We start from the raw sequence: 24516 nt of genomic DNA, 5'->3' as shown, positions 1-24516 counted from the left end.
TCCCATTAAAGTACGGCATTCTGAAATTTTCTATAACTTTTTTTTTCTTAGCAGAGAAAGGATTTAACAAAACGTTATACCATTACATGGACAGTTTTTGTCTCTTGTGGATATAACCCATGATCGAGTCAAAAAAATGATGAATAAATCTCATTTCTAATTATAATTCATTTTGAAGCACTGATTCACAGGGCTTTTCTCAAAGAATCAGCAATTTAAAGTCAATTCTACAGTAGAGATAACGGAAGATATAACGGAAGAGATAACGATATGAGAAGAAAAAGAACTTAAAATAGCTTTTATCATTTGCTGACTCTCCTGCCAAAATTCCAATTTTTTTCCATTATAATATCCAAGTTGTAACCCCCCAAATGGTTCATTTACACAGGTTTCATCTGAATATGTTAATATGCTTCTCACTGAACCCCTAAGCTCATTTTTCAGGAAGAAAAAAAATCAGTGGGATGAGTTTTTTGTTTATACCAAAATATGTTCAAATATGTTGGAAATTAAAATGCAAACCTGTATTTATGAATAAGCCTCAGCACCTCTTATAACGCAGCTCTGAATATAGTTAGATGATTCTAATCACATTCATGTTTACTGGATATATATCAAAGCTGCCACACAGCAGATAACCTGAGGGTCCAAGGCTGTGTTGAGTATTCCAGAGATTGTGAAATGATCCCAAATTATAGTTTTGATTATCTGTTAGTGATGAAAGACAAAAATTCTGATAAATTCATACCAGAATTATGTTCCTACAAGAGAGTGTAATAAAATTCACATTCCATTTATATTTTCTTGAAATGTGATTTCTATGAATCTTATGTGCCTGGCTCACAAAAGTATTGATGGGTCAATGGATCTATGAATGAACAGAAGGAGAAAAGAAGGAAATTAGACTCAAGCAATATATCTTAAGAGTTTGAGAGACAGCACTAAGAGTAAGAATGCCCCGCCAAGGGAAACAATAACAGTAATATGCTAAACTATGAATCCAACAGCATTAGGGTCTCAACTCTGCAACATTTCAAAAGAGCAAATGTGATTAAGTCATTATCTTTTAATGCTCTAGCATTGACTGAGTTGAGTGACCATACATACTAAATCTATGTTTAGGACGTCATCATAGAAAACACTGTAATATGCAATATAAAAGATTGTTGAGGGATTTAAATGAAAAATAAAACAATGTATGTGTATAAATTTACTTTATAGCTACAAAAACCTACATAAATTATTGGTATTGTTACAAGAACGTTGTTACAACTATTCCCCTCAGAGAACAACACTGGTTTCTAAGTATGTAGTTAATCTTTTTAAATCACATACAGGGTGTGATCCCATTGTCCCCAGGATTTTTAATTGTTCCAAACTTCTGGCTTAACAATATGTAAAAGCTTACTTTAAGTTATAGCTTATATCTAAAAATGGTATTTATTGTAAAATATGTCATTATTTAATCTATCATGGAGGGAAAAACCCTACCAAGTAAACTTTGATACAGTATCTGTTGTAAAGTGCATTCTGATTTTAGTGATGTAAAATATGGAAAAAAATGTTTCTTAGAATCCAAAAATAAGGCATTTGACTAGTTCTCTCTGAGAGGTTTTCTTTGTGGTCAAGTGCAGGAACTAGTTGCTGTATACTGTGAACCCCACTGAAATATTTACTTGAGAGAAGATATCTTGAAATTTTGAGTGTGATCTCAACCACATTAACCATTCTATATTCATCACAGAATGTTCTGTGAAAAAGATTATTCACAAATATTTTTAAAGCAGATGATCCCATGAACTAAATGTGAAAGAAATATACTTCAAAACTGGTAGAACAACACGCTAATGATTCTGCCTACTTGTCTTCAGAAAGACAGGCCCAGTTACCTTTATATTAGCTCAGTCTTCTCCATGAAGCTTTTCCTGACCTTTCCATTGGATCTGTTCTCATCTTCTTGTGATAAGAATCTGCAACAAATACCTAGAAGAGGGTATTTATCTTTTTGGATAAAATCTGCCTTGTGGTTACTTATTGGAATACTTTCTGAAACAATATTTTTCTCTTTTCCATTTAAACACTGAAAATGGAAGAGCTGCTAATATTCCAATGTTACTTGAGTGGATATTTCTAGGGAATTATAGCAAAACCTAATGTACAAAACCCCACAATTCTGTAGATAAAGAATCTTCCGTAGGCCTAGAATAAAAAAAAATCCAGGGGTGCCTGGGTGGCTCAGTTGGTTAAGCGACTGCCTTCGGCTCAGGTCATGATCCTGGAGTCCCGGGATCGAGTCCCGCATCGGGCTCCCTGCTCGGCAGGGAATCTGCTTCTCCCTCTGACCCTCCTCCCTCTCATGCTGTCTCTCATTCTCTCTGTCTCAAATAAATAAGTAAAAAATTAAAAAAAAAAAAATCCAGAAAAGACCATAAAAACTATTTTTTTCTGATTTCAGCCAAAGTGCCTAATCCCAAGATAATGCATTAAGTATGTCACTTCCCAAACCTGTGTTGGTAAAACACTAGCTTTAGCAGATGTTAAGAGATGTTTAGTGGGAAAAAAGACAAAAGGTTGTTACATAAATTTAAATTTGGAAAACATATTTGGTGTGCACAGAGGAAAGAGTAGGGACTTTTAAAAAAAAAAAGATTTTATTTATTTATTTGACAGAGAGAGAGCACAAGCAGGGGGAGCAGCAGAGGGAGAAGGAGAAGTAGGCTCCCCACTGAGCAGGGAGCCCGATGTGGGGCTCAATCTCAGGACCTGAGCCGAAGGCAGACACAACCAACTGAGCCACCCAGGTGCCCCAAGAATAGGGACGGTTAAAATCAGATAGAACTGGTTATAAATCTAACCCTCATTGTCCTCTTAGAATTCTCCTCTCTTAAAAGGGGACAATGATGACTATCTCATATGTTTGTTGTGATTAAATGAGATAGATAATGCATAGATCATATGCCTGCCTTAAAGTATGCAATATACAGGAAACTATGGTTTCACCCCAGTTTTGTCATTCCTTTTGAACATTCAAGACATAAACTCATTTAATTCTTAGAACATTTTAAATAATAATGAGTGATCCAAAGTAGGTCTGATTACAGTTTATTCATTGGATGTCTAGCAGTTCTGTGAGAGTGGCTCATGGGCCACCCTGTGAAGGCATGGGGTTCTGAGAGTTCTGACTCTTGGCAGGTTTTCCTTTTATTTGTTCTCCTATCTATACACTAAGGACTCCAGTCAAGTCCTGCCCTAAAGTCTACAATATACCCAATTGCCTCATCAACAATTCTTCACTTTGATGTCTTGCAGGTACCTGAAATTCACATATCTAAAATCAAACTCATGATTCTTCAAACCAACCCAACTTACCTTCCCCCATTTCTATAGCTTACTGAATGGCAACATTATTCTTCCACATGTTCAGGCCCCAAATTCTTGAGTTATGCTCAACTTCCTTCTCTCGCATCCTGCATTCAATCCGTTAGTAAGCTCTTTAGGATTTTCCTTCAAAATATATCCCAATCTCAATCTCTTGAATTATCATTAACTCTACAGCTTACATTCTAGTCCAAGGTTATTGCAGTGACATCCTAATTGGTATCCCTGCTTCTATTTTTACCTCCTTAAGTCTATTTAACTCACAGCAGCCACCATGTTCCTTTCAAATATAAGCCATATCTTGAAGCTCCCCTGCTCAAAATCTGTGTTGGCTTCACATATCCCTTAGTGGAAAACCAGAGGCTTTGCTATTGTATAAAGGTCTATCTAATCTTAGACTCTGGTTCCCACTCTGACCTTTTCTTCCATATGTTAACCTCAGCTTATTTTAGTTTATGAGAATAAACTAGTCACCCCAACCTCTTTGTGGATGCTTAAGTACTCCAAGTTTGTGCTTGCCACAGTAACTTTCATTAACTAGTTCCTCTACCTGGAAAGTATTTCTCCCAAAAACTATAAATGTTGTACCTCACTTCTTTCTGCTCAAATGTCTGATAAAGAAAGGACCTCTCTGTCCACTAATTAAAATTGCTTCTCCATATTCCTAGCTAACTTTAACTGCTTGTTTTCTTAATCTCACCACCTCCTATCACAGTATGTATTTACTAATAAATTGTTTTATTATCTATAATCCATACATATCCTAAAATACAAGACTGATGAGAGCTGGAGAATATCTGTTTTGTTCAAAGTTATCTCTCTGATACCTAAAATATGCTAGGAACATAAAAGGTACTCAGTAAATATTTCTTAAATGAATAAGTGAATGAATAAATGAATCAAGATTCTGCTAAAGATGATTCCAAAAAAACAAAAGTGCTCTGCTGCCTAAGAAAGATTTATAAAAGAGCGCCTGGGTGGCTCAGTTGGTTGGGTGTCTGCCTTCGGCTCAGGTCATGGTCTCAGGGTCCTGGGATCGAGCCCCGCATCGGGCTCCTTGCTCAGCAAGGGAGCCTGCTTCTCCCTCTGCCTGCCACTCCCCCCTGCTTTTGCTCTTTCTCTCCAATAAATAAATAAAGTCTTCAAAAAATTTAAAAAAAAGATTTATAAAAAGTCATGAAACCTCTTATTTATCCATAGGTTGGTGATACCTTTTTGAATCGTAAATATATTTAGCAAACACAATGTATTTAGCTAGAATTTTTAAATTAATTTTAGCAGACTGAATAAATATACAATAACAATACCCACTTTTAACATGTGCAAGAAAGGAAACAGAATGAATGCTGTTTGTGTCCAATGTCTTTCTAGCATTTTTAATCAGTCCTGTATATCATTAACAGATAGCATAGAGCAAGGATTTAATGAATGTTAGCTATTACTGTGTATACATAATTTCCTTCCCTACGCACGTGTTTTTTGTTTTGTTTTGTTTATTATCCTTTTTAGGTATTGGAGATACAGTGAAGAAATGAAGACCATGGATCCTGGCTATCCCAAACCAATCACGGTCTGGAAAGGTATCCCTGAATCTCCTCAAGGAGCCTTTGTGCACAAAGAAAATGGTATGCAGCATGTGCATTATATTTTTCATGAGTTTACTAAATATTTCAACAATGAATTCTAATTTTTCATTATGTTAAATTAAATCATTAGGGAGTACCATACTAGGGCTATAATGTATTATATTTACATGAACTTTCCATCCTAGATTTATGTTTAACATTATGCTCTAGATGTTTTTTAACCTCAGCTTATTTTAGTTTATGGGAAAAAAATAAAGGCAATTTTTAAAAATGGTGGATGTGGATACCTTCAAAGTAACATCACCTATTTTTCTATTAAAATTCCTATAAAGTTAGTAACAGACATACATAGGACAGGAGCTGGTCACAAGGAAGGTATGTTGTAAGTGTGGGCTGAGACACAAAGACACCTGGCAATTGTGCACATTGAAGATTTTAATTTTTCATGTATCAGCAAACAGGGAAGATCCCAACTGAATACAATCAGGCTAAGTGACTGTATGATTGCTTAATAGCCAGAAGCAGAGCAGAGAGCTGCCCACGTTCCTTGCTCTCCATCTCAAGATTTGAGTTTCAGCCAGATCCTAAGTGGAAAGTTAGCCAAGTGAGGGAAAACCCATATACTCCTATCTGTTGGCATATGTAAAGTCTCAACATTTCTCTTCTCATTCAGAAAGCAGTAAATAGGAATAAACCATAATAATAATTCAAAATAGGATTTATACACAATATTCCAGAACAAAGGAAAGAAATCATTCTGAAATACATAGAAAAAACATACCTGATCCATCAAATGATTTATAATAGGAACCATTAAGAAAATTACATACCATACCGGTCCTCAATAGCATGAAAAGTCTGTAACATATGCATTAAGAATAAAGTAAACATCATTTGCAAAAACAAAATTAAATATATCAGGTGAGGAAAGAACAAAAAAGTTAACTAAAGAAATAGGAAAATGAAAAATAAACACCATCATTGAAGATTATAATTAACGATCAGCATATTGCCAGAGTTTAAGACAACTATACACTGAGTGTAAACCTGAAGGAACTGTGACCCAGGACCAATAAACACCAGTCAGAAAAGTCAAAGTACACAAACTGTATTTTGACCCTTGTTGTATGAAATCACATACTACATTCTGTATGATAGTGCCCCACAAGTAACATGCTGTAGGGAGAGGCAAAGTCAAAAAGAACCTTGAAGCCCTGATCATAGCACTTGTAGAGAATTATAGATTTTGTGTATATTCTATTGGTTCAGAAAATTAAAGGACCAAGTTAAGATACAGAGCCTGTATGTGTTTAAAAGCAAAAATCCATAGAAGAGGACAGATAAAGAAGAAAACATATCTGTCAAAAGGATATCAATAAGAAAATGAAGGAAGTAACACTGCAGTCACATTGGAGGCAGTTAATCAGATCAAAATAGGGCCCAAAACTCCAACTATGCAGATGAGGATGAAAAGGACCAAGAAATGAAAAAAAAAAAAAAAATGTGAACAATGATCACATGGAGGCAGAAAATTGAGATAACCCCTACAAATTACAGGTGTCACCAAGGAAGAAACTAGAGGGAGGAGATTTCTTGAGGTTAGAATAAAGGGGTTATTAAAGCCCAGATAAAACCAACTCTAGCTAATATTTACAGAAGTCTTAGCACTGCTCTAGACTGTCTTCAATAAAAGTTATCACATTCCATACAAAAATAGTGCAAAGAAAATTCAACCAAGATCTACTGCAGTGTTATTAACTCTAGGAAGTTTGGTAACAGTTTCTTATTTCTTGTCTTTATTTTATTAATTTTCTAACCTGAGTTTATCTTTTAAGATAAAAATAACTTTTAAAATAAGTAATAAATTGTTTCAAAAGATTGAAAAAGTAGACATAATACACATAATCTTAATTCCTTACCACATTAATGGTTTTCATTTTCCCTGTTTCTATATACAAGGCCACTAATATCTGAGATTTGATTTAGATTCTCTGGGAATAAATATATATAAATAAATATATTTATATAAAAATAACAAAAAAATCTTGCTACCCTTGCCCCATGATATTTCATATTCTTTTCCATCTGAATATTTAATAATACTCATTCAGTATAAATCAGTGAAACTGTGCCGAGAAGTATATTCTAAACTGAATCAACTCTTTCATAGTTTCTGAACAACTATGAAGCAACATATCAAAATTTTTAAATTAGACTATGTAATTGTATTCTCTTTATGTTATATTAATACAATTAACAAAGTACCATCAATTTTCACAAAAGTGAAAATTTTATGTGTTGTACAAAACAGGACTGAGACTTCCAAGATCATATTTCCAAGAGCATTTCCCCAAGATCTTCCCACCTCAAGGGTCAATTACAAAAAAAAAATAACAGTTTTCTTATATTCAGAATTTCATGATTTCTTTTCTCAGAGCAAAAAATAACTTTGTAAAATACTGACAAATGAAGCATTTTGGGAAAATCAATGCTTACAAATGAATATAAACTGCAGATGAAACTGCAATATATCTATGTCTTCTGGACCTTTCCGGGTCCTTTCCAGCCCTCTGTTTGATATCCCTCAACACTGAGCTCACTTTTCATCTTTCAGAATATTCTCCTTGAATATCCTTGTGTGATTACCCTATCCCTTGTACTCAAATCTCATATTACAATGATCAGCTTATATGCTCATTATCCCCTCTAGTGCAAACTGTTTGAAGGCAGTCACATACTAAACATTCAATAAATATTAGTTGTATAAATAATTTTATCCCTCCCATTATTCTAAAAATTCCCTCCCTGGAGGCGATCTCTCATCTGTCTCAAACCCTTGTTCTGTACAATAGCAATATCAAAGAATCTGGAAGGCTTTGGTCTATCAACAGCAAATTCTCCACTTTTTATTATCTACAAATTTCATACTTGTAGCTTTTTACCTTAAATTCATACTTTACACAATTTCTTCCCTTAGGTTTGTGTATGAAAGATAACAAGTTCAAATTACTAAGTAATGCATTTATATTTATATTTTGACTCAGAGTAATCCCCTGTAGCTTTATACACATGAAATTTGATAGTCATAAAGTTGGAGATGATTGAACACTGAAGGTTTTCTCTGGTCTATCCTTCTATTGATACAGGAATTTCTTCCTTGGAATCTTCTCCTAGTGATAATCTTAAACAAACAAATGGCAGTCCATAAATTCAGCAACTCAGCTATAGAATTTTGAAGGGTATTTTTCATATTAAAGTGGAATGTGCCTCCATATACACCTACTGCTATTAATTCTGCCATCTTTACAAATGAAATATGAATTCTTGTGCTATTTATTGAATGCCTATCATATATCAGATATACTATATAAAGTCATTATCTAATTTAATTGTCCAACATAAATATCTTTTTATGTCATTTATTATTATATATAAATGAGGAAGTTGGCATCAGTTAGTTTAAGTAACTTATTCATAATCATAAAAAAGGTAAGGTTATATATTTGAGGTTTGAAACTAGAACAATCTAGCCCTACTGAATGTGCTGTAATGCACTATCTCCAAAGAGGAAAAGTTAACACCTTTCTCTACAGTATATCATTAAAGTAACTGATTATCTGTCATGTCTGGTTAAATTTTTCATCTTGTCATACTACACAAATCCAGGCTTTCTCAGAATGTAGCTTCCTGAGCCATCATCCTCCTGCTTTTCACCTGTAAAACCATCTTAATTTAAGTATTTTTCATTTTTCTCTTTACTTTTAGTCTTTGAAAATACAACAATCTAAATGAGATCTGACTCATGCAGAATATAGTGGAATGATTTCTTCTTAGCACTCATTATTTGACCATGTTTTAAGCAACAGTGAGTTTTTAACATATACTAAAGTTGTAGTAAAGAATTGCTTCATTCCCTCTCCTTCAATTTGTTTCTATGTTAATTGCTGTCAAGCCATACCACCTAGGTTTTCTATATTCCCTCCTTAGAAAATGCAATCTTAAGGCAAACACAAGACTCTACTTTTCAAACTGTTGCCTTTCATCTTGCTGATTGCTGTTAAATAGTTTTGACTATTTTAGCCTATTAAATTAGTTTTGACTCTTGATTCTGTTGATTTGCTGTAGTCCCTACTCCCCACTCTCATTCTGTTAAAATGTACAAGTGTGATTTAAACACATATTTCCACAAGAGTCAGTTTATTCATTCACATTTATTAAATACTAATTAACTTCTTACTAATAAACATATAAAAGTGGAAGACAGAGAACACACAGACATTGTCATCCAGGGACATCTAGTAAGTTAGAACAAGACAATTATGGTGGACAGTGTCTCATTACATTTTAGGACTACACAATAGAAAAGTCACCAGTAAAATCTGGTCAAATATGGGAGAAAAAAAGTGATCACATAATACATTACAGCCCCCCTGATTTCTCAAAAAGTAATAATTCGGGTAAGAATTCATCTGAAGTTGCTATTCTTAATAAGCATAACATCTACAAGAGTATATCATCAAAGCTATTTTTAAAAAGGAAAAAAAAAATGAGTACATAAACATTTCTTCCACCAATGGCTATTTCATATTTCTCATTACTGAATGAGATGAATATTGTGGGATTAAGGTTTGACAGATTTCTATTGCAGGGCACTTATTTTCAAATACTTTTATTATTTAACTTCTACTGACTAGACTTCTTATCTCTAACAAGTATATTCAGTAAACTACAATTCTACTCCTGTATATGGAGTGTGCCACTATAAAATTTGGCCTGCATAAATATGAAAATGGAAACCTGTGAACTTTTGTACGGTACCAAGTAGGTTCACAGTAATTAGCTTTGACTAAAAATTAAAGATGAGGACCCTTCCAGCTGTTGGTTTCCAGTTTATAAATATAAGAAGTATGTTCACCTGTTTTGAAGGTCTGTTTAATTCTAAATCAATGCCATTATTCAACAGTGATTGTCTAATGTACTATTATTTGGCAAGTCCTCAACATTTCTTCATCCAAGCTTGTTGAGTAATTACATTGGATTTCATTAGTGTGATCAAATACCAGCTCCCTGCTGAAATATTTGAATCTACATCACCTGTTTTCACTTGGCATGTTACTCTGATTGCAAAACTGCCCTTCGAAATGAAAAGCAACAGCAGATTTTTATGGCATTGAACAGAATGATTTCCAAAATGAAGTGACCTGAAGTGATGGTCTAGCCTAGATGAAATTTTTTGAAAGGTGTCAGTTTTTTGTTGTATGGGTTTTACCTATCACAGCCTGTGATGTTTAATCAGGAAGCGTTTGTTAAAGGACACGGTTTTTAGAAAAATCATTAAGTGTTCAGGTCTAGAACTAGATCAAGATTTAAATTCTGCTTTCACCAGGACTTAGACATATTATCTTATCTCTAAGCCTCAGTATCTTTGCCTGAAAAGTATAGGTAAATAATTCTACTTGACAGAGTGGTTATGAGGATTAAAATATGTCTTTACTGAGCTTTAAACACAATACTTCTTCCATAATAAGTGTTTAATAATACAGGATAAAGAAAACCCTCATTAATGATTACTAACCCTAAAGTAGGCATACTATTCAAAATAGCTCCCAAAATATAGTTTTTAAGTAATGATAACATTAAAATATTTCTTCTCGGTTTCTTGAAGTTTGTCTCAAAGCAGGAATTAAGTCCAATGAGTGCAGTCACAAAGAAACTTGACATGAAGAAGCTCTGGATGAAAAAAACTTTTTTTTTCTCCCAACAAAAACAACAATTTAGGGAAGAGTCCTAAGAAAAACACACATATTTGTAGTTTGTCACAAGCTTTCAAAGTCTATTATCTGCATCCATAATTTTGGAACATAAGTCATATGTATTGCTAGTTACCTTCCACATACTACATCCTCCCCCATGGAATATGTTAGTTGGAACTATTAAAGTTAGAATTATAGATTTATTTATAGTCTATTAATCCTTTATTATATAAGTAAATAAGAATGTTAAGTGAAAAGGGCAAAAGGAGTAGGGACAAAATGGGTATGATCTAGAGTCAGAAACAAGGTTAGTGCAGAAAATACCCTAAATACCTATTTACTTAAGATTCCTAGCAGACAAAGAAAACATCTCTATAGTTTCATGACTTATGAATTGTTATGATTTCTTGTCCAAATGACAAAAGCAAACCTAGTGTTTAAGTACAACTGCTCCCAATACTAAGATGATTAGAAATTTCCCCTGAGGTGTTTCCTGGAGTGGCCTCCTCATGATGCATTGTACAATGTCTTCAACAGCAGTCTGCGGGGACCTAGTGCTTCAACTCATAAGGCTGTTTCAGCATATTTCAGTATAGGTTGGTATTATCACCCTGATAGGTAAATCTGAAACTGCAACCTTACAAGTAAGAAATAGGGTAAAGCTCTCTTTCCAGACTAGGAGTAGATGTGTTCAGCATGATCTTTCAGCTGTCCTCTATAGATATTTTGACTCTTGGCAAAGTTTTCCATAGATAAGCATTAGAGGGCACAACTCTAGATTTATTTCAACAGAGCGCTAAGCTGAAGATAATGTTTTCTTCCTACCAAAATGGAAGGGCCTTAAAATACATCTTTTAGGGGCGCCTGGGTGGCTCAGTTGGTTAAGCGACTGCCTTTGGCTCAGGTCGTGATCCCAGGGTCCTGGGATCGAGCCCCACATCGGGCTCCCTGCTCAGCAGAGAGCCTGCTTCTCCCTCTCCCTCTGCCTGCCGCTCTGCCTACTTGTGCTCTCTGTGTCAAATAAATAAAATCTTTAAAAAAAAAATACATCTTTTAAAAAGTAGCCTAATGTAAGTTAGTAAGAATTTCTATACATATACACTTTCAAAATAAGTGGTACCTATGTGTGTGTGTTTCCCCCCCTAGGCTTTACGTATTTCTACAAAGGAAAGGAGTACTGGAAATTCAACAACCAGATACTCAAAGTAGAACCTGGATATCCCAGATCCATCCTCAAGGATTTTATGGGCTGTGATGGACCAACAGACAGAGATAAAGAAGGACACAGCCCACCAGACGATGTAGACATTGTCATCAAACTGGACAACACAGCCAGCACTGTGAAAGCCATAGCTATTGTCATTCCCTGCATCTTGGCCTTATGCCTCCTTGTATTGGTTTACACTGTGTTCCAGTTCAAGAGGAAAGGAACACCCCGCCACATACTGTACTGTAAACGCTCTATGCAAGAGTGGGTGTGATGTAGGGTTTTTTTTCTTTCTTTCTTTTCCAGGAGTTTGTGGTAACTTGAGATTCAAGACAAGAGCTGTTATGCTGTTTCCTAGCTAGGAGCAGGCTTGTGGCAGCCTGATTCAGGGCTGACCTTTCAAACCCAGAGGGTTGCTGGTCCTGCACATGAGTGGAAATACACTCATGGGGAAGCTTCCATGATGCACAGTATCTGCCGTTCTTCAGTCCTTTGTCTTTCTTTGTCATTCAGTTCTAGGCCTTTCCTCTGCACGCTCAATGCCCAGTAAATTTTCAGGATTAACTAAAGAAGAGGAAAAAAAGAAGAAAAGATTCTTCTTAAAGGTTTCTAATATTATTTTCCTTCTGAAGTCTGAGCCCATATCTGGGGGAAAAAAGCAAAATGGAAAAACCCATGAATTTTTTGCTTTAAAGCAAAGAAAAAAAGGTTAAACAAAAACCCACAATTGAACTTTCAGGAAAGTGTGAAGACCCAAAACAGCTTTGTCTCCAAAGAAGATAGCTCTCTGACTGCTATGGATAGTCTCCTCCACTTCATTTTTGTCAGGTGGGAGATCTGGAATACACATGCAGGACTTTAGACTGTTGGGACAGCCATTTTCCAACAAACAAGGGGCCAAAATATCTGCAATATAGTAACAGCCTTAATAATACATCCATTTTTCGTTTTATACAGCTGTTCTCAGCTATGTCCTCAATGTTTCATCACATTTATATTCATAGCTATATTCAAACAGGACCTTTTGATTGTTTTGAAGTGTTTCTAATCCCCTTCCTGCCACCTGACCCCTACATCATTGTGATAATCTCCCCAAGTTGTATTAGGCCATTGCCCCAGGCCTTTCATGGGTCTGTCAGGAATATTCATTAAGAGCAAGAAGCAGTATGTCTCCAAAGTGGTTTAAAGTGACAGTTATTTTACAAGGATATGTGACACTAGTAATACATTGGTGTAACCCTTTGAGAACTATCAGACCAGCTTTCAGAGTCTTAGGATTGTCAGTCTTGCTATCTAGTAAATTATAGAACTGGGCAATGGTAAAAACAGGCACAGGTTCAAGAAGTTCAGATTTTTAAAACAGATATCCTATAACCCCATGTAATTTTTAAGCAATTTGCGGTACTACATAAATGCGTTTATAGTAAACAGAAATGTTACTTGCCAAAAATTTTTCTGGCAAATAAAAAGGTATTTTATTAAGAAAATGTAAGAGTGAAATTTTATTTGAAGAACTGATTATAATAGCCTAAGTCTTTTTTTCCTTAGACATATTGAATTTGTTTTAAAATCCATTGCATGAAAATTCAATTTGCCTTGGTACATGCAGTTAGCATTGCCATTTTAAAAATGACTTAAAATGATGACTCTGAGATTGCATGAATATCCTCCAGTACATTACTTATTGCATGTCAACCATAGTTCTCAAAGGGTTAGTGTGGCTTCTGGCATTTAGCCATCCATTTGATCACTGACAGAGCCAAGAGACCACCAAAGCATTTCATTGTTGAGTGTAATTTGTCCTAACAGCAGTATTGTCATTTTCATGTGACCTGCAGAGCAGGTTTGTATCAATATTTTTTTCCTAGAGAAAAGTCAGCAACTGACAGACCTCTTTATTGATTTTTAGGAGCTGCTTCTTGCAGTGAAAGGCTTTACAGCCACTGGGCTGTGAACTTACTAGAGATGGTCAGACGGAATGCACCCCATGAGTCAGACATTGGCTTTGTGTGAAAGCCAGCTTTTGAGGGGATTAGCTTTTGAAACAATGAACAGCTTGCCTTGAACTTGATTATTGATCTGTTGACTGTCATTAACAACAACTTAAACATTGTCTTCTGTGAAAATTTTCCTTGAAGAGTCCTGTTCTATGTCTTTGCCCTTTGACCTTTAACTTGCAAACTGGCACAAACTGAAGGAAATCTGGTATTGCTTCTCCTTTGGAGTGTTAATTGTACTCTAAAACCCTAGTAAGCATGAGCTGTTTCCTTAGAGTAGAGAGAGAGAAAGAGTGTTGATGGTGGATCTGCAGATGGACACTTTGCTATTTACATGCACACTCGAAAAATGCCCTATAGGTAGAAGTGACTTTTAATTTTCCTTTAATATAATTTCAAGTCTAAATTCATCATTTTAAGTACAAATATAAAACTATAGGGGAAAAAAAAAAACTAAAAATACTTGAATGGCCAGTGTGGCTTTTATACAAAGCAGGAATTTTATACTAGTGAAAATTTCTTACTCATTTGCTAATAATACACATTTCCAGATGATTTTTAATGAGTGTAGGTACACATTCTTATTTGGAAATGGATAGTTTGGCTGCCTTGAATTTATATTTATACTCAACATAGCATGAAAATTATAATGTCTTTTGGTTAAACAACATGTTTATGAATTGGTTTGGGAAAATATTTTGTAATCATGGGTGGCATGCTGCAAAGCCTTTGCAGATTGTTATTTCTTACAACCTGAACATACATAATGTAAGGATAAGAAAACAGAACAGTTAAAAAAGAGGAATATCTTTACAGCAAAACATTATGCAATGTAAACTATATTTTGACAAGATATCAGAGATTATGTATGTAAGGGCCAAGAAAGAAAGCATGGGGAGAGGACCAAAATCAGTCCCACAGCTTTACTTCAGTGCTTCCATTCTAGGTGATGCTGATATTATAAAGAGTTAGCCACTTCTACTGAGCATGGAGGACTATATACATAAGCTCACTTATACAGTGTTTGCTTATGGGAGGGCTTAATCCTTTTAGGACCTTGATGTCAAGAGAAAAGATGACTGGAAATTGTATTTTGCTAAACATAGAAATGAGGAACTATGTCATTTGGGGACATGGGTAAATCATTGAGGAATTCCATCAACCTGCATTAAACACTGATTTTTTTTTTTTCTAAAATGAGAAAGAAACTGAAGAAGCAATCTTTTGCCTCTTTACTCATTTGTCACAATATCCTGATCCATCATAAGACTATAAGTATATAAGGGCTAGAAAATAATCATAGCATTAAGAAAGGAAAGACCCTATCGTTATGCTTGCATTTTGAAAATGTCATGGATAAGTGTTGGGTCATATTTACTTCAATATGAAATGAGATTTATGTGATAAGAAAAGGCATATACAGCTTCTCTCTTTACTAGAATAGTTAAATTTTCAGGCTGTGAGACTACAAGAGATAAGAAAATATTAAGTTCCATATAATCACAAACATCAAGATTCTATTTGTTTATTGTACACAGGGCACTTTGTGAGTATGGTTGCTGACTCCTCTTCCACTGCGGTTTGGGGAAAAAAAGTCTCAATCCTATTGGAATAATGAAAGGGAGAGTGACCAATTGGTCTAGCAAATAAGAATAGTGATTCAAAAACAACGTGGAATAAATTTCCATGGGTCAACAACATAATATACCAAGTTCAGTATCAATAGAAACTTATAATCTATCAAATATTTTTCATCACACATCATTAATAGCATCGAAAGTTCAGACCTAGGGTTTCTCAAATTGAAAAACACATTCATGATCACAAAACATAATTCTCCTTCTGTTTCATTTTTAATACTTTAATATAAACACAAATGTAAACAACGTAATGTTCCTTACATAAATTAACTCTATAGTCTATAATTTTAGCCAAATATTATTGTTCTGTATATTATTAACTGGACTGAAATGAAGTATTAAAATAAACAGTCTGTATTCCCTGTAAAGCAGTAAATCTACATCAGACCATAGAGGAGGTTGTGAATTTAACTATTGACCCCTTTTAGAACAAAGTGTCTGCTGACATGGCAATCAGAACAGGTGAATACAGAAACTCTTTACAACTGCAGAGATACCATAGATAAATTAGAGAACATTATATGATACTAGCAAAGACAACTTCTGTTATAAATCAGAGGGCAAGGCTTTTCTGAATCAGATGTAATAAATTACTAAGTAATAATTTACAGAAAATAATTACTAAGTAATAAAGGATAGAGACTGATTTACTGAAATAAGCAAATGTTACTTTTACTAGTCAGATTGGTTGTAACCTTTTTCTATTGACACAATTTGTTTCATATACGATATACTTATTTTTATTCCCTTTCTGTGGGTGATTAAAAAAACACAATGTGGTGGATGAGAACACTGCCCAACTTCACTGGTAGTTCCAATATGTGGATGATTTGTATATACTGGATCCTAGGTATAGTAATATAATACTTCCAAGTTCTGCATATTATGCTGATATCTCTAGTATCAAATACACGCCCACACTTTGTGAGTCTTACATAGAGTAACCAATGTGTCCATATTGACTACATTCAATGTGCTATCTGAAGAGAAATGGATGTTATAATCAAGTAGACTGAGCTAACACAAGAGTCATGAAAAGATTTTTTTTTTTTAAGTTTTGGAATTATTTCCAGAAACTAATAAAGGCGGTGATTTACTGGTAGTATTGAGTCTGTGAGATTGTAACATATACTGAAACAACCTCGTGGATGGCGGTGAAATCTTTTTCAGCAAACATAGCAAAGAGTTCATTTAATTTTTGATGCTCTCAAGAGCACATTCCAAAACATCACAGATGTCAAAAAGAACATGCCATCTAAACCAAAAATGTTAAATTCAGATAAGCTATTTATAAATAGCTGTAAATATAATCTCAGCCAATATATGATATCACAAAAGGTTTCAAGTCAATAGTATTAGAGGATTTAATCATTCCATTGCATCTCATGCACCTTCATGATATTAATTTATTTTGACTGCAGGTTATATAACTGGGAAAGGATATGTATCTTTTTTTTAGGTTCCTTGTTGCTGAAAAGGGAACCAGAGCTACATCAGAAATATTTTATCAGTTATATTTTAAAAATTAGAATTTTATATGATAAAGAAAACAGCAACCAGGTGGAGCACCACACCATAAATATGAAAATTAAATACTATATATATTAAATATAATGGAAATGGAGGAAAAAGAAAAATGAGTGTTTTATAAAATATAAAAACATACTACAGCACTCCTTAATACAACTGGAAATTCTACTTTAGCAAGTATAAAAATAGAGAAAAATGCAACTTCAGGCTCTTCATGTTAGTAATGGGTATGTGATATATCAATGTATATAATTAGCCAGTGGTTTTTAGATGTTACCCTGCATAAACACATCTGATACTAATGCACTGCCTTATAGGCTAAAAATGTCAAAAGTTAGGTGTTCAGTAACCTCAATTGGAAAGATATATGTTAGAATCTCCTGAGAAAAGCCATTTCTCTAGGATAGAAATTTACCTCAGTAATCACATAACATAAACACTTGGTATAGTAGCAAAGAAATTGCCTTAGTCTTCTAATCTCACCTAATTGTAACCTTTGTCTTTCTGTCCTACTCAAATCATTTTTTGTTTCCACTGGTATCATTTTGAAATAATTCAGAGATATTTCAGGTCAGATGAATAACATCAATTTCAAATATCTCAACATTTTATACGTATTTCTACTTTGAAATTTAAACCAATAGTATATAAAGCCTAAGAATGAACACTGATCCAAACAAACACTGACAAAGTCACAGAAATTGAGTGAAAAACATATATTATAAAACTTGTCAATATTCTGGTAGAATACTGAAGTAGCAGCCTTCGATTTTTAAACACAATTTTGAGCTTATAATTGGACAGAAACATGCATCTTTTTTTAGAACAATGCTAATTCTTTATATGAAGTAAGGGTATAAGATCATGAGTACTGTAAAATAGTACATAACTAAAGCTCTTAAAGGAAAATGAGGGCATACCCAGTTAACTCATGGTTAGTGCCTAAGTATAAAAAACATATGAAAGATATTTATGAAGATTTCTAAAGATTATATGCCTTTCCAATTTAAAGAGCAGTGCGTCTTAAAAATCTGTCTTATACTAACATTGGACTGGGGTTAATATTCAAGTTTGCACTCAATGTGGCCTTACATTCAAGGGCACACTGGGCATTGTAAGACAAATACATCATAAATTAGAATGTTGTGCTGATTCACATAACTTTGCCACGTGCTCTGCTATAGAGCTGAATTTATATGCCCTTAAGAAGGGAGAAGAAAATCAATTAAATATAGACATGAAAATATGATAATTGTATCATGTTAGGCCACTTAGCTTCAGAGTAAGATGTCATTAACCCTTATTTCACATAGAAAAACCAGAAGGAGAGAATGGTGAACATGAATAAAATGATTAACTTTTTGACTTACAAAGATGTTTCTTGAGTATTTTATCTACTTGTTTTTCTCCATGAAAAAAAAAAAATTACACAAAATACAGACATATCTGTAGCATTTGGTCTGTAGCTAGATTTGATCCCAGGCATAACACTTTTTGACACAGGCCTTTTTATAAATGCCTCATATACGATGAAGCTTTGGTGAGATGTGACTGCATGGTAGGTTGCTTTTTTTCTAGGATAGGATATGGTGCTGCTTGTTCTTGCCACATTTTGTATGAATATATGTTTCTATGTTGGCCTGTCTTGCTAAGATATGGATGAATAAAGCCTGGTGTGAGCTGTCTATTTGCAAAGTCACTAGAATGCATGTTTCATTTGTTCTTTCGTAATGCCAATTTGAACTTTTTCCCTCTCTATATATTGATAACCCAGTTGTGAAGGTAAAACATAGTTTCCTTGAATGACTGATTCAATCCTTAAATCAATGTCATAATTTTTGCTACCACTGAAACACTACCACAGAGGCCACATTATTGCTTGTCTTCTCACAGCTCTTTAGTAGGTCCTACTGCCTGGGTAAAATTAGGGTTGTTTTTGGTTTTGGTTTTTTGTTACTTCTTTTCTATCCGAAGTGGAATACGTTATTCTTTTTTATGTTCATAAATACAAAATTTCACAATCTTAGTTACTTTGTTACTTTCAAACAAACCTGATTTCTTAACAAGGATGATTGGGTATCTGGTTTTTCTGCTCCTCCAATCCTGAAATTATTTGTTTGCTTTCTGTGTGTCACCCCAGAATACAGATGGTTGGGAGGGTTATATTATTTTGTATTGTCTTATGTAGTCTGTGCCCGTATTTGCATTCCTTTCCATTTCCACCTTGCCCCTCTTTTTTTACAGATTTGATTTTCCCTTCTGTTTATGAAAACCAGAATTGAGCAGCACTATATATCAGACATGGGCCCAGAAAATATATTTTTGTTCCTCAGTAATTTCCTTCACAAGTTTCATGCAAAGAGTTTCCAATCAATTTCACACACCTTCCAATCTCTTACATTGGATTCTAACTTTTTTAGAGTTATTCCCCTGAGAAAAGTGAAATGCTGAGTATGAAGGCTGTTGTCTGTTGATAAGCCAGCTAAGGAACTTTGCTTTTGGAGAATGTATCTTAAGGAAAGTAAATACCATAATATAGTGTTCTGTTTCAGGTACATCATGTGTACATGAATGCCTAAAACCTCAATTCTGTATCTGTTTCCCTTTATGTGTAAATTACATAAATTATATATTAGAAAGAGAATGAAAGAATAAGGGGTATTATAGTGGCAGCTTTTTGCTGCATTGGTTTTGACTGCATCAGCATTTTTATTGTGGACCTCTATTTTCAGGGGTTTTAGAGACTCACCCATAAAAATTTGCTTCAGGCTTAAAAGTCTTGAAAGATTTTTTTTTAGGTATATAATTTTAAATAAATATATTTTGTTTTTATATTATAGGAAGGAAATAAATGGAGTTTACTAGTTCAAATTTGTGCTACTATAACTTTTAATAAACCTAATTTTTAGCAAAAACATAGTCCATAGTCTATTGATGATTTTTTAAAAGAATCAATTATTGATACTGAGAAAATTGCCTGCTTCATCAGTGTAGTAATCTATCTTCAGGATGTTTTAAAATCTGTATACCTATATAAACATTATCTTGATTCCAGTATGGATCAGTATGATAATGAACACAATTTATGCCATCCATATGAGCTATCTGGTAATATAGATTTGGAAATATATATATAGTGTGTGTATGTGTATATGTGTGTGTATATATGGTGTGTCTGTGTGTATGTATGCATGTGTGTGTATATATATACACACACATACATATTTAACAGATTAAGGGGAAAAAGCTCCCATAAATTTAGTTTGTCAAATAAATACCATATGCTATATTAAAAAAATAATTGCACATACATTTGTCTTTCAGAGCCAGAATGAGATGCAAGCAATTGCAGAGGAAAGTTGTCTCTTGGGTAAACAGTAGACATTTTATAGCTTCTTATGAAAATCACTTTTCCTTTCTATATTGTGGTTATGGGAAATTAAAAGAATGTAATGCATAAAATAAATGCAGACTTTATTTAAATAACATTAAAACATGAAGCAGAGAGAAACAGTAAGAAATTAAATATTTAGGCTATTATCTCTTGGTTGTCTGACAATACTTGCCTTTATTTTAATTCCCCATGATATTTTCAGTAATGGAGAGGATATTAAAATCTTTAAACTTCTGGATTGTTCACATTACATTCAACAGTACTTCATTAAGTTTCTGATAATATGTAGTCTTCTATGTGCAAGGAAAGAAATAAATAACTCATTTATTTGCTGAATGAGCTTTAAGGTTTGCAAGTTGTTAGTGGTTTTTTTTGCCCACACAGGATTCTATACATTTATTAACATCTTAAATCTGGCATATATATATATTTTTTTTTTTTTTCAGATAGCTTCTACTGACAAACACAAAGCTTGTTTGTGTGCAAATATAAGGCAAATAAATGGTGCTAAAGTGTATTATGACTGTCAGATATAATCAGGCAAAATTCTGTGGTGCTTAATTTTTTCATTGATTTTATTGATCAATGCATCGAACAGTGTTTATTATTCACAAGTTGTCTTTTATTAGTAAATCAAGGCCTCATAGCACATTGTTAAATAAAATGGTTGACTAGTCTATGTAACAGCTCACCAAGCTACTATCTCTTCAACTCCTTATAATGTTGCGTCATTAAAGGTCAAGGGGTCATGCTATTAATCTCATCGCTGTAGACCATTAACATGACTGAACTTTTCCACGAAGTACTTATGTTTACAATGCTATAACCCTTTGACTGCTGCGGCAACCTTTAACCACACAAATGTCACAAGCTAGAATCATCAGCATGGTTCTTGCCATGGCAATCAAAGAGTTAAGGGCTGTGCAGTGATTTGTTTTGTATTTATTAATTTATATTTATTTTGTTTCCATTCAAGGAGGGGACTTGGGGTGGGGCAGTTTTTGTCTGCTGTAAGTGTCTTAACCTAGGGACGGGTTAAATGGCTTTTTATACTATTGCATCTTCTGTATTTACCATCAATTCATTGTGTTGTAATTAAAAAAACTGTCAATAAATAAGAGAAAAGAAAAACAGTTCATATACATTGTGGTTTTACTCAATGAATGATATACATACATTTATAACTAATATGGAGGCTGTGATCTATAGCAGTAGACTTTACTATATATTCCTTCCTAATCAATATGAAACAGAAAATGAAAATTCTTAAGTAATTTAGGCCAAGACTTCCGGTGTTTCCCTGAATGAGCAAGTATGTTAAAGTGGCCATATCAACTGGAGAATTGTTTATGGACTAACTAGATGCATGTGACGGGCCAAGGACAGGAGCAGGAAGCATTACTGCATCAGATATATATCAGGCAAGTAGCCATGAACATAGGATTTGTTAAGATTTCATCACTACCTAATAAGAATAAAGAGTAATTTTTGGATAGGTGAGTATAACTTATTGTTTAAAGTCACACATCATGACTGTCTAGGTAAATTGAATCAAAGGAGTTAATTTTTATATCAAAAGTCTTTGACAGAATCCCATTCAAGAACTTTTTTTTTTAATGGTAGGACTACAGGAAAGGATGGCCATGAATAACCATGAATAAAGAACTGATTCGTAGAAAACATAAGCAAAGATAAACATTTCCTTATCTACATTTTCATAAATTATCTTGAACACAGGATCAACTATGAAATCTCTTACAATATCAAATACTTGCATGTAATCAAGTGCTGAAGCAAGAGTTTCCTAAAAATCAAATCTAATATGTATCAATTATTCCAAATGGTCATCTGAACTTTAGGAAGAATTGGGAATGCATACTGGTAATAAAGAAAAATATGTTCTTTCATGCAAAAATCAAGACTCATCTATGCACCAAGAAACTAATCTTATAAATTTTAATCCACACATAAAAGAGGAGCACTGAAGCAAGGTACCTAAGACAATCATAAGGGATTTCATTGTCTGAAGTAATAAACTGTAGACTAGGGGAACAGAGAACTGTTTGTATTCAGTCTTTGAAATCTGCTTCTAAGGTGCATCCCTGAGAACTTGCATATCTATCTCAAAGAGTTTAAAGGAAGACTCATAGATAAGAGTTGTTGGACTTTTGAAACATGTCAGCCCATAAGAACCTAAAAGGTTAGCCAAGCAACAATATATTGTATTTTTATTTGTAAAAGGCTTTTAAACAAAAGATAACGTTTATTTTTATAAGGCTGTCAACAATATGAAACCATAAATAATCAGGCAGAATTCAAGAATAAATCTTTTTTTTATTATCAAAGAGGGGGGGAAAAGCGAGAAATATCGATCTAACCCAGTAAAGTATTTTTCTTACATACCTGTATTTTATTTATTTAATATCAAAATATAGCATTATATGACCTATCTTGCACGATTGTTGCCATAATCAAGGACCAAACTAGAATGATACTATATAGCACGCTACAGAAACAAATACCATTGAGGTGAATGACAACGTTTGCATATTTTAAATCTTTTACACAAAGTATTTGAATGGGCAGAACTTCATTCAACCCAGTTTGATGCCCTCTGCCACCCCCTCAATTAGTTACCTCAAAGTGTCACTAGCTCTCCCCCTTCCTTCCTTCTTCTTCCTCTTCCTTTTCCTCACCTTCACCTCTTTTCTCTCTTCTCTGCCCCCCTTAATTATTCTATTCCTTGAAAAATATATATAATTCACTCCTTTCATGTGTTCTTTACACTCATTCTTTAAAATTTTGTGGCACTCCTCACCACTCATTTTTTTAAATTTAAATGATATATTTTATAACTAAACCTAGTCTAATTCTCTATCTTACCTGGCTTCTTACGAGTATTTAATACTGACAGTTACTCTGCCATTAGTACTTCTGCTCCTCAGATCAGGACCTATCAATTTCTTATTCCTTTCCTATACCTAGAGCTGCTACAGAAGCTAGCTCATAGTCCGTGCTCAGGAAAATGTTGGCTTGAGATATTAGGGCTTAAAAATCTTTTCCCCTACCATATCTATCTTTTTAAACTAATTCTTGTGAATTTACCTAAGTCCCCTATATGTTCTTAGCCTCCTTTATTCTATACTCTCTCCTGGACCCTTCTGCACAAGCATGGCTTTAGCTTTGTGGATATGATGTCTCACAAAATCCAGACTGACAATTTTCACCCACTTGCTGGACAAACATCTGGATTTTTCCTCTGCTTCCCAGATTCAATCTCCTAAATATAAAGCATCAACATCCCTTTTTCCCCCCAAAATAAGCATGCTTCCTCCTGAATTATTTATTAATACACTAAATTCTCTTGGTTATTTACATGAAAATATTGTGTTCTTGGCCTTTTCTTTTTCCCTTGCCTCTGATGTCCCCCCTTTTGATATTTACCAGGTCTATGAATTCTACTTCAACAATATTATTGGCATCTAATTTCTCCTTGACATTCTTGTCCTAGTTAGGGTTCATAACTTCTTCCCTTCTGAATCTTCTTGCCTAATTCAATCTCTTTCTTTTCTAGCCTATCTACACATTCCTGGCAGAACAATCTTCTCAAATTAGAGTTTGAATCATGTCAATCCTTTATTAAAACAAAGATTTTATAGGAAGGCCCTTAAAAATCTATTTTTAACTTGCTTTTCAAACTTTTTCACCAGTATATATTTTTATACCTAAACCATCCAAATACATGCCACTCCTCACCCATAGTTTGGTTCATGCTGTTCTCTCTACTTTGAATTTCCACTTTTCCCTTCTTTATCTTCCCTGATCTCACTGAACAGATAAAATTCTACCAACTTTGAAACCTCATATTATCTCCTTGCATTTTGTTTTGCTTAGAATGATCCCAGTATAATTATTAACATTGCACCTCCTCTTGCTCTTCAAAAGTCTTCCATTTTTAATAATAAGTTATATGGTCATACTCATGAAACGTTTTAGACAAAATCTATAATTTTACGTGAACTTAAACCATT

The 24516-nt window shown here is 33.9% G+C and overlaps 1 protein-coding gene across 1 annotated transcript in view; it reads left to right on the top strand.

Moving 5' to 3' along the window:
• Nucleotides 1-18866, top strand: part of MMP16 (matrix metallopeptidase 16) — a 278540-nt gene extending 259674 nt beyond the window's left edge. The window contains exons 9-10 of the mRNA XM_035011485.1: nucleotides 4888-5003; nucleotides 11864-18866. Of these exons, the coding sequence (XP_034867376.1) occupies nucleotides 4888-5003; nucleotides 11864-12198 (451 nt within the window). The 3' untranslated portion in view covers nucleotides 12199-18866. The remainder of the gene's footprint in view (nucleotides 1-4887; nucleotides 5004-11863) is intronic.
• Nucleotides 18867-24516: the final 5650 nt, after the last annotated feature.

Source organism: Mirounga leonina, unplaced genomic scaffold, assembly GCF_011800145.1.
Source record: "Mirounga leonina isolate KUSES-001 unplaced genomic scaffold, KU_Mleo_1.0 Mir_165, whole genome shotgun sequence".
In the NCBI taxonomy this organism is placed as follows: domain Eukaryota; kingdom Metazoa; phylum Chordata; class Mammalia; order Carnivora; family Phocidae; genus Mirounga; species Mirounga leonina.
The sequence above is the reverse complement of the archived record's forward strand: the minus strand, read 5'-3'. Positions and strand labels throughout refer to the sequence as shown.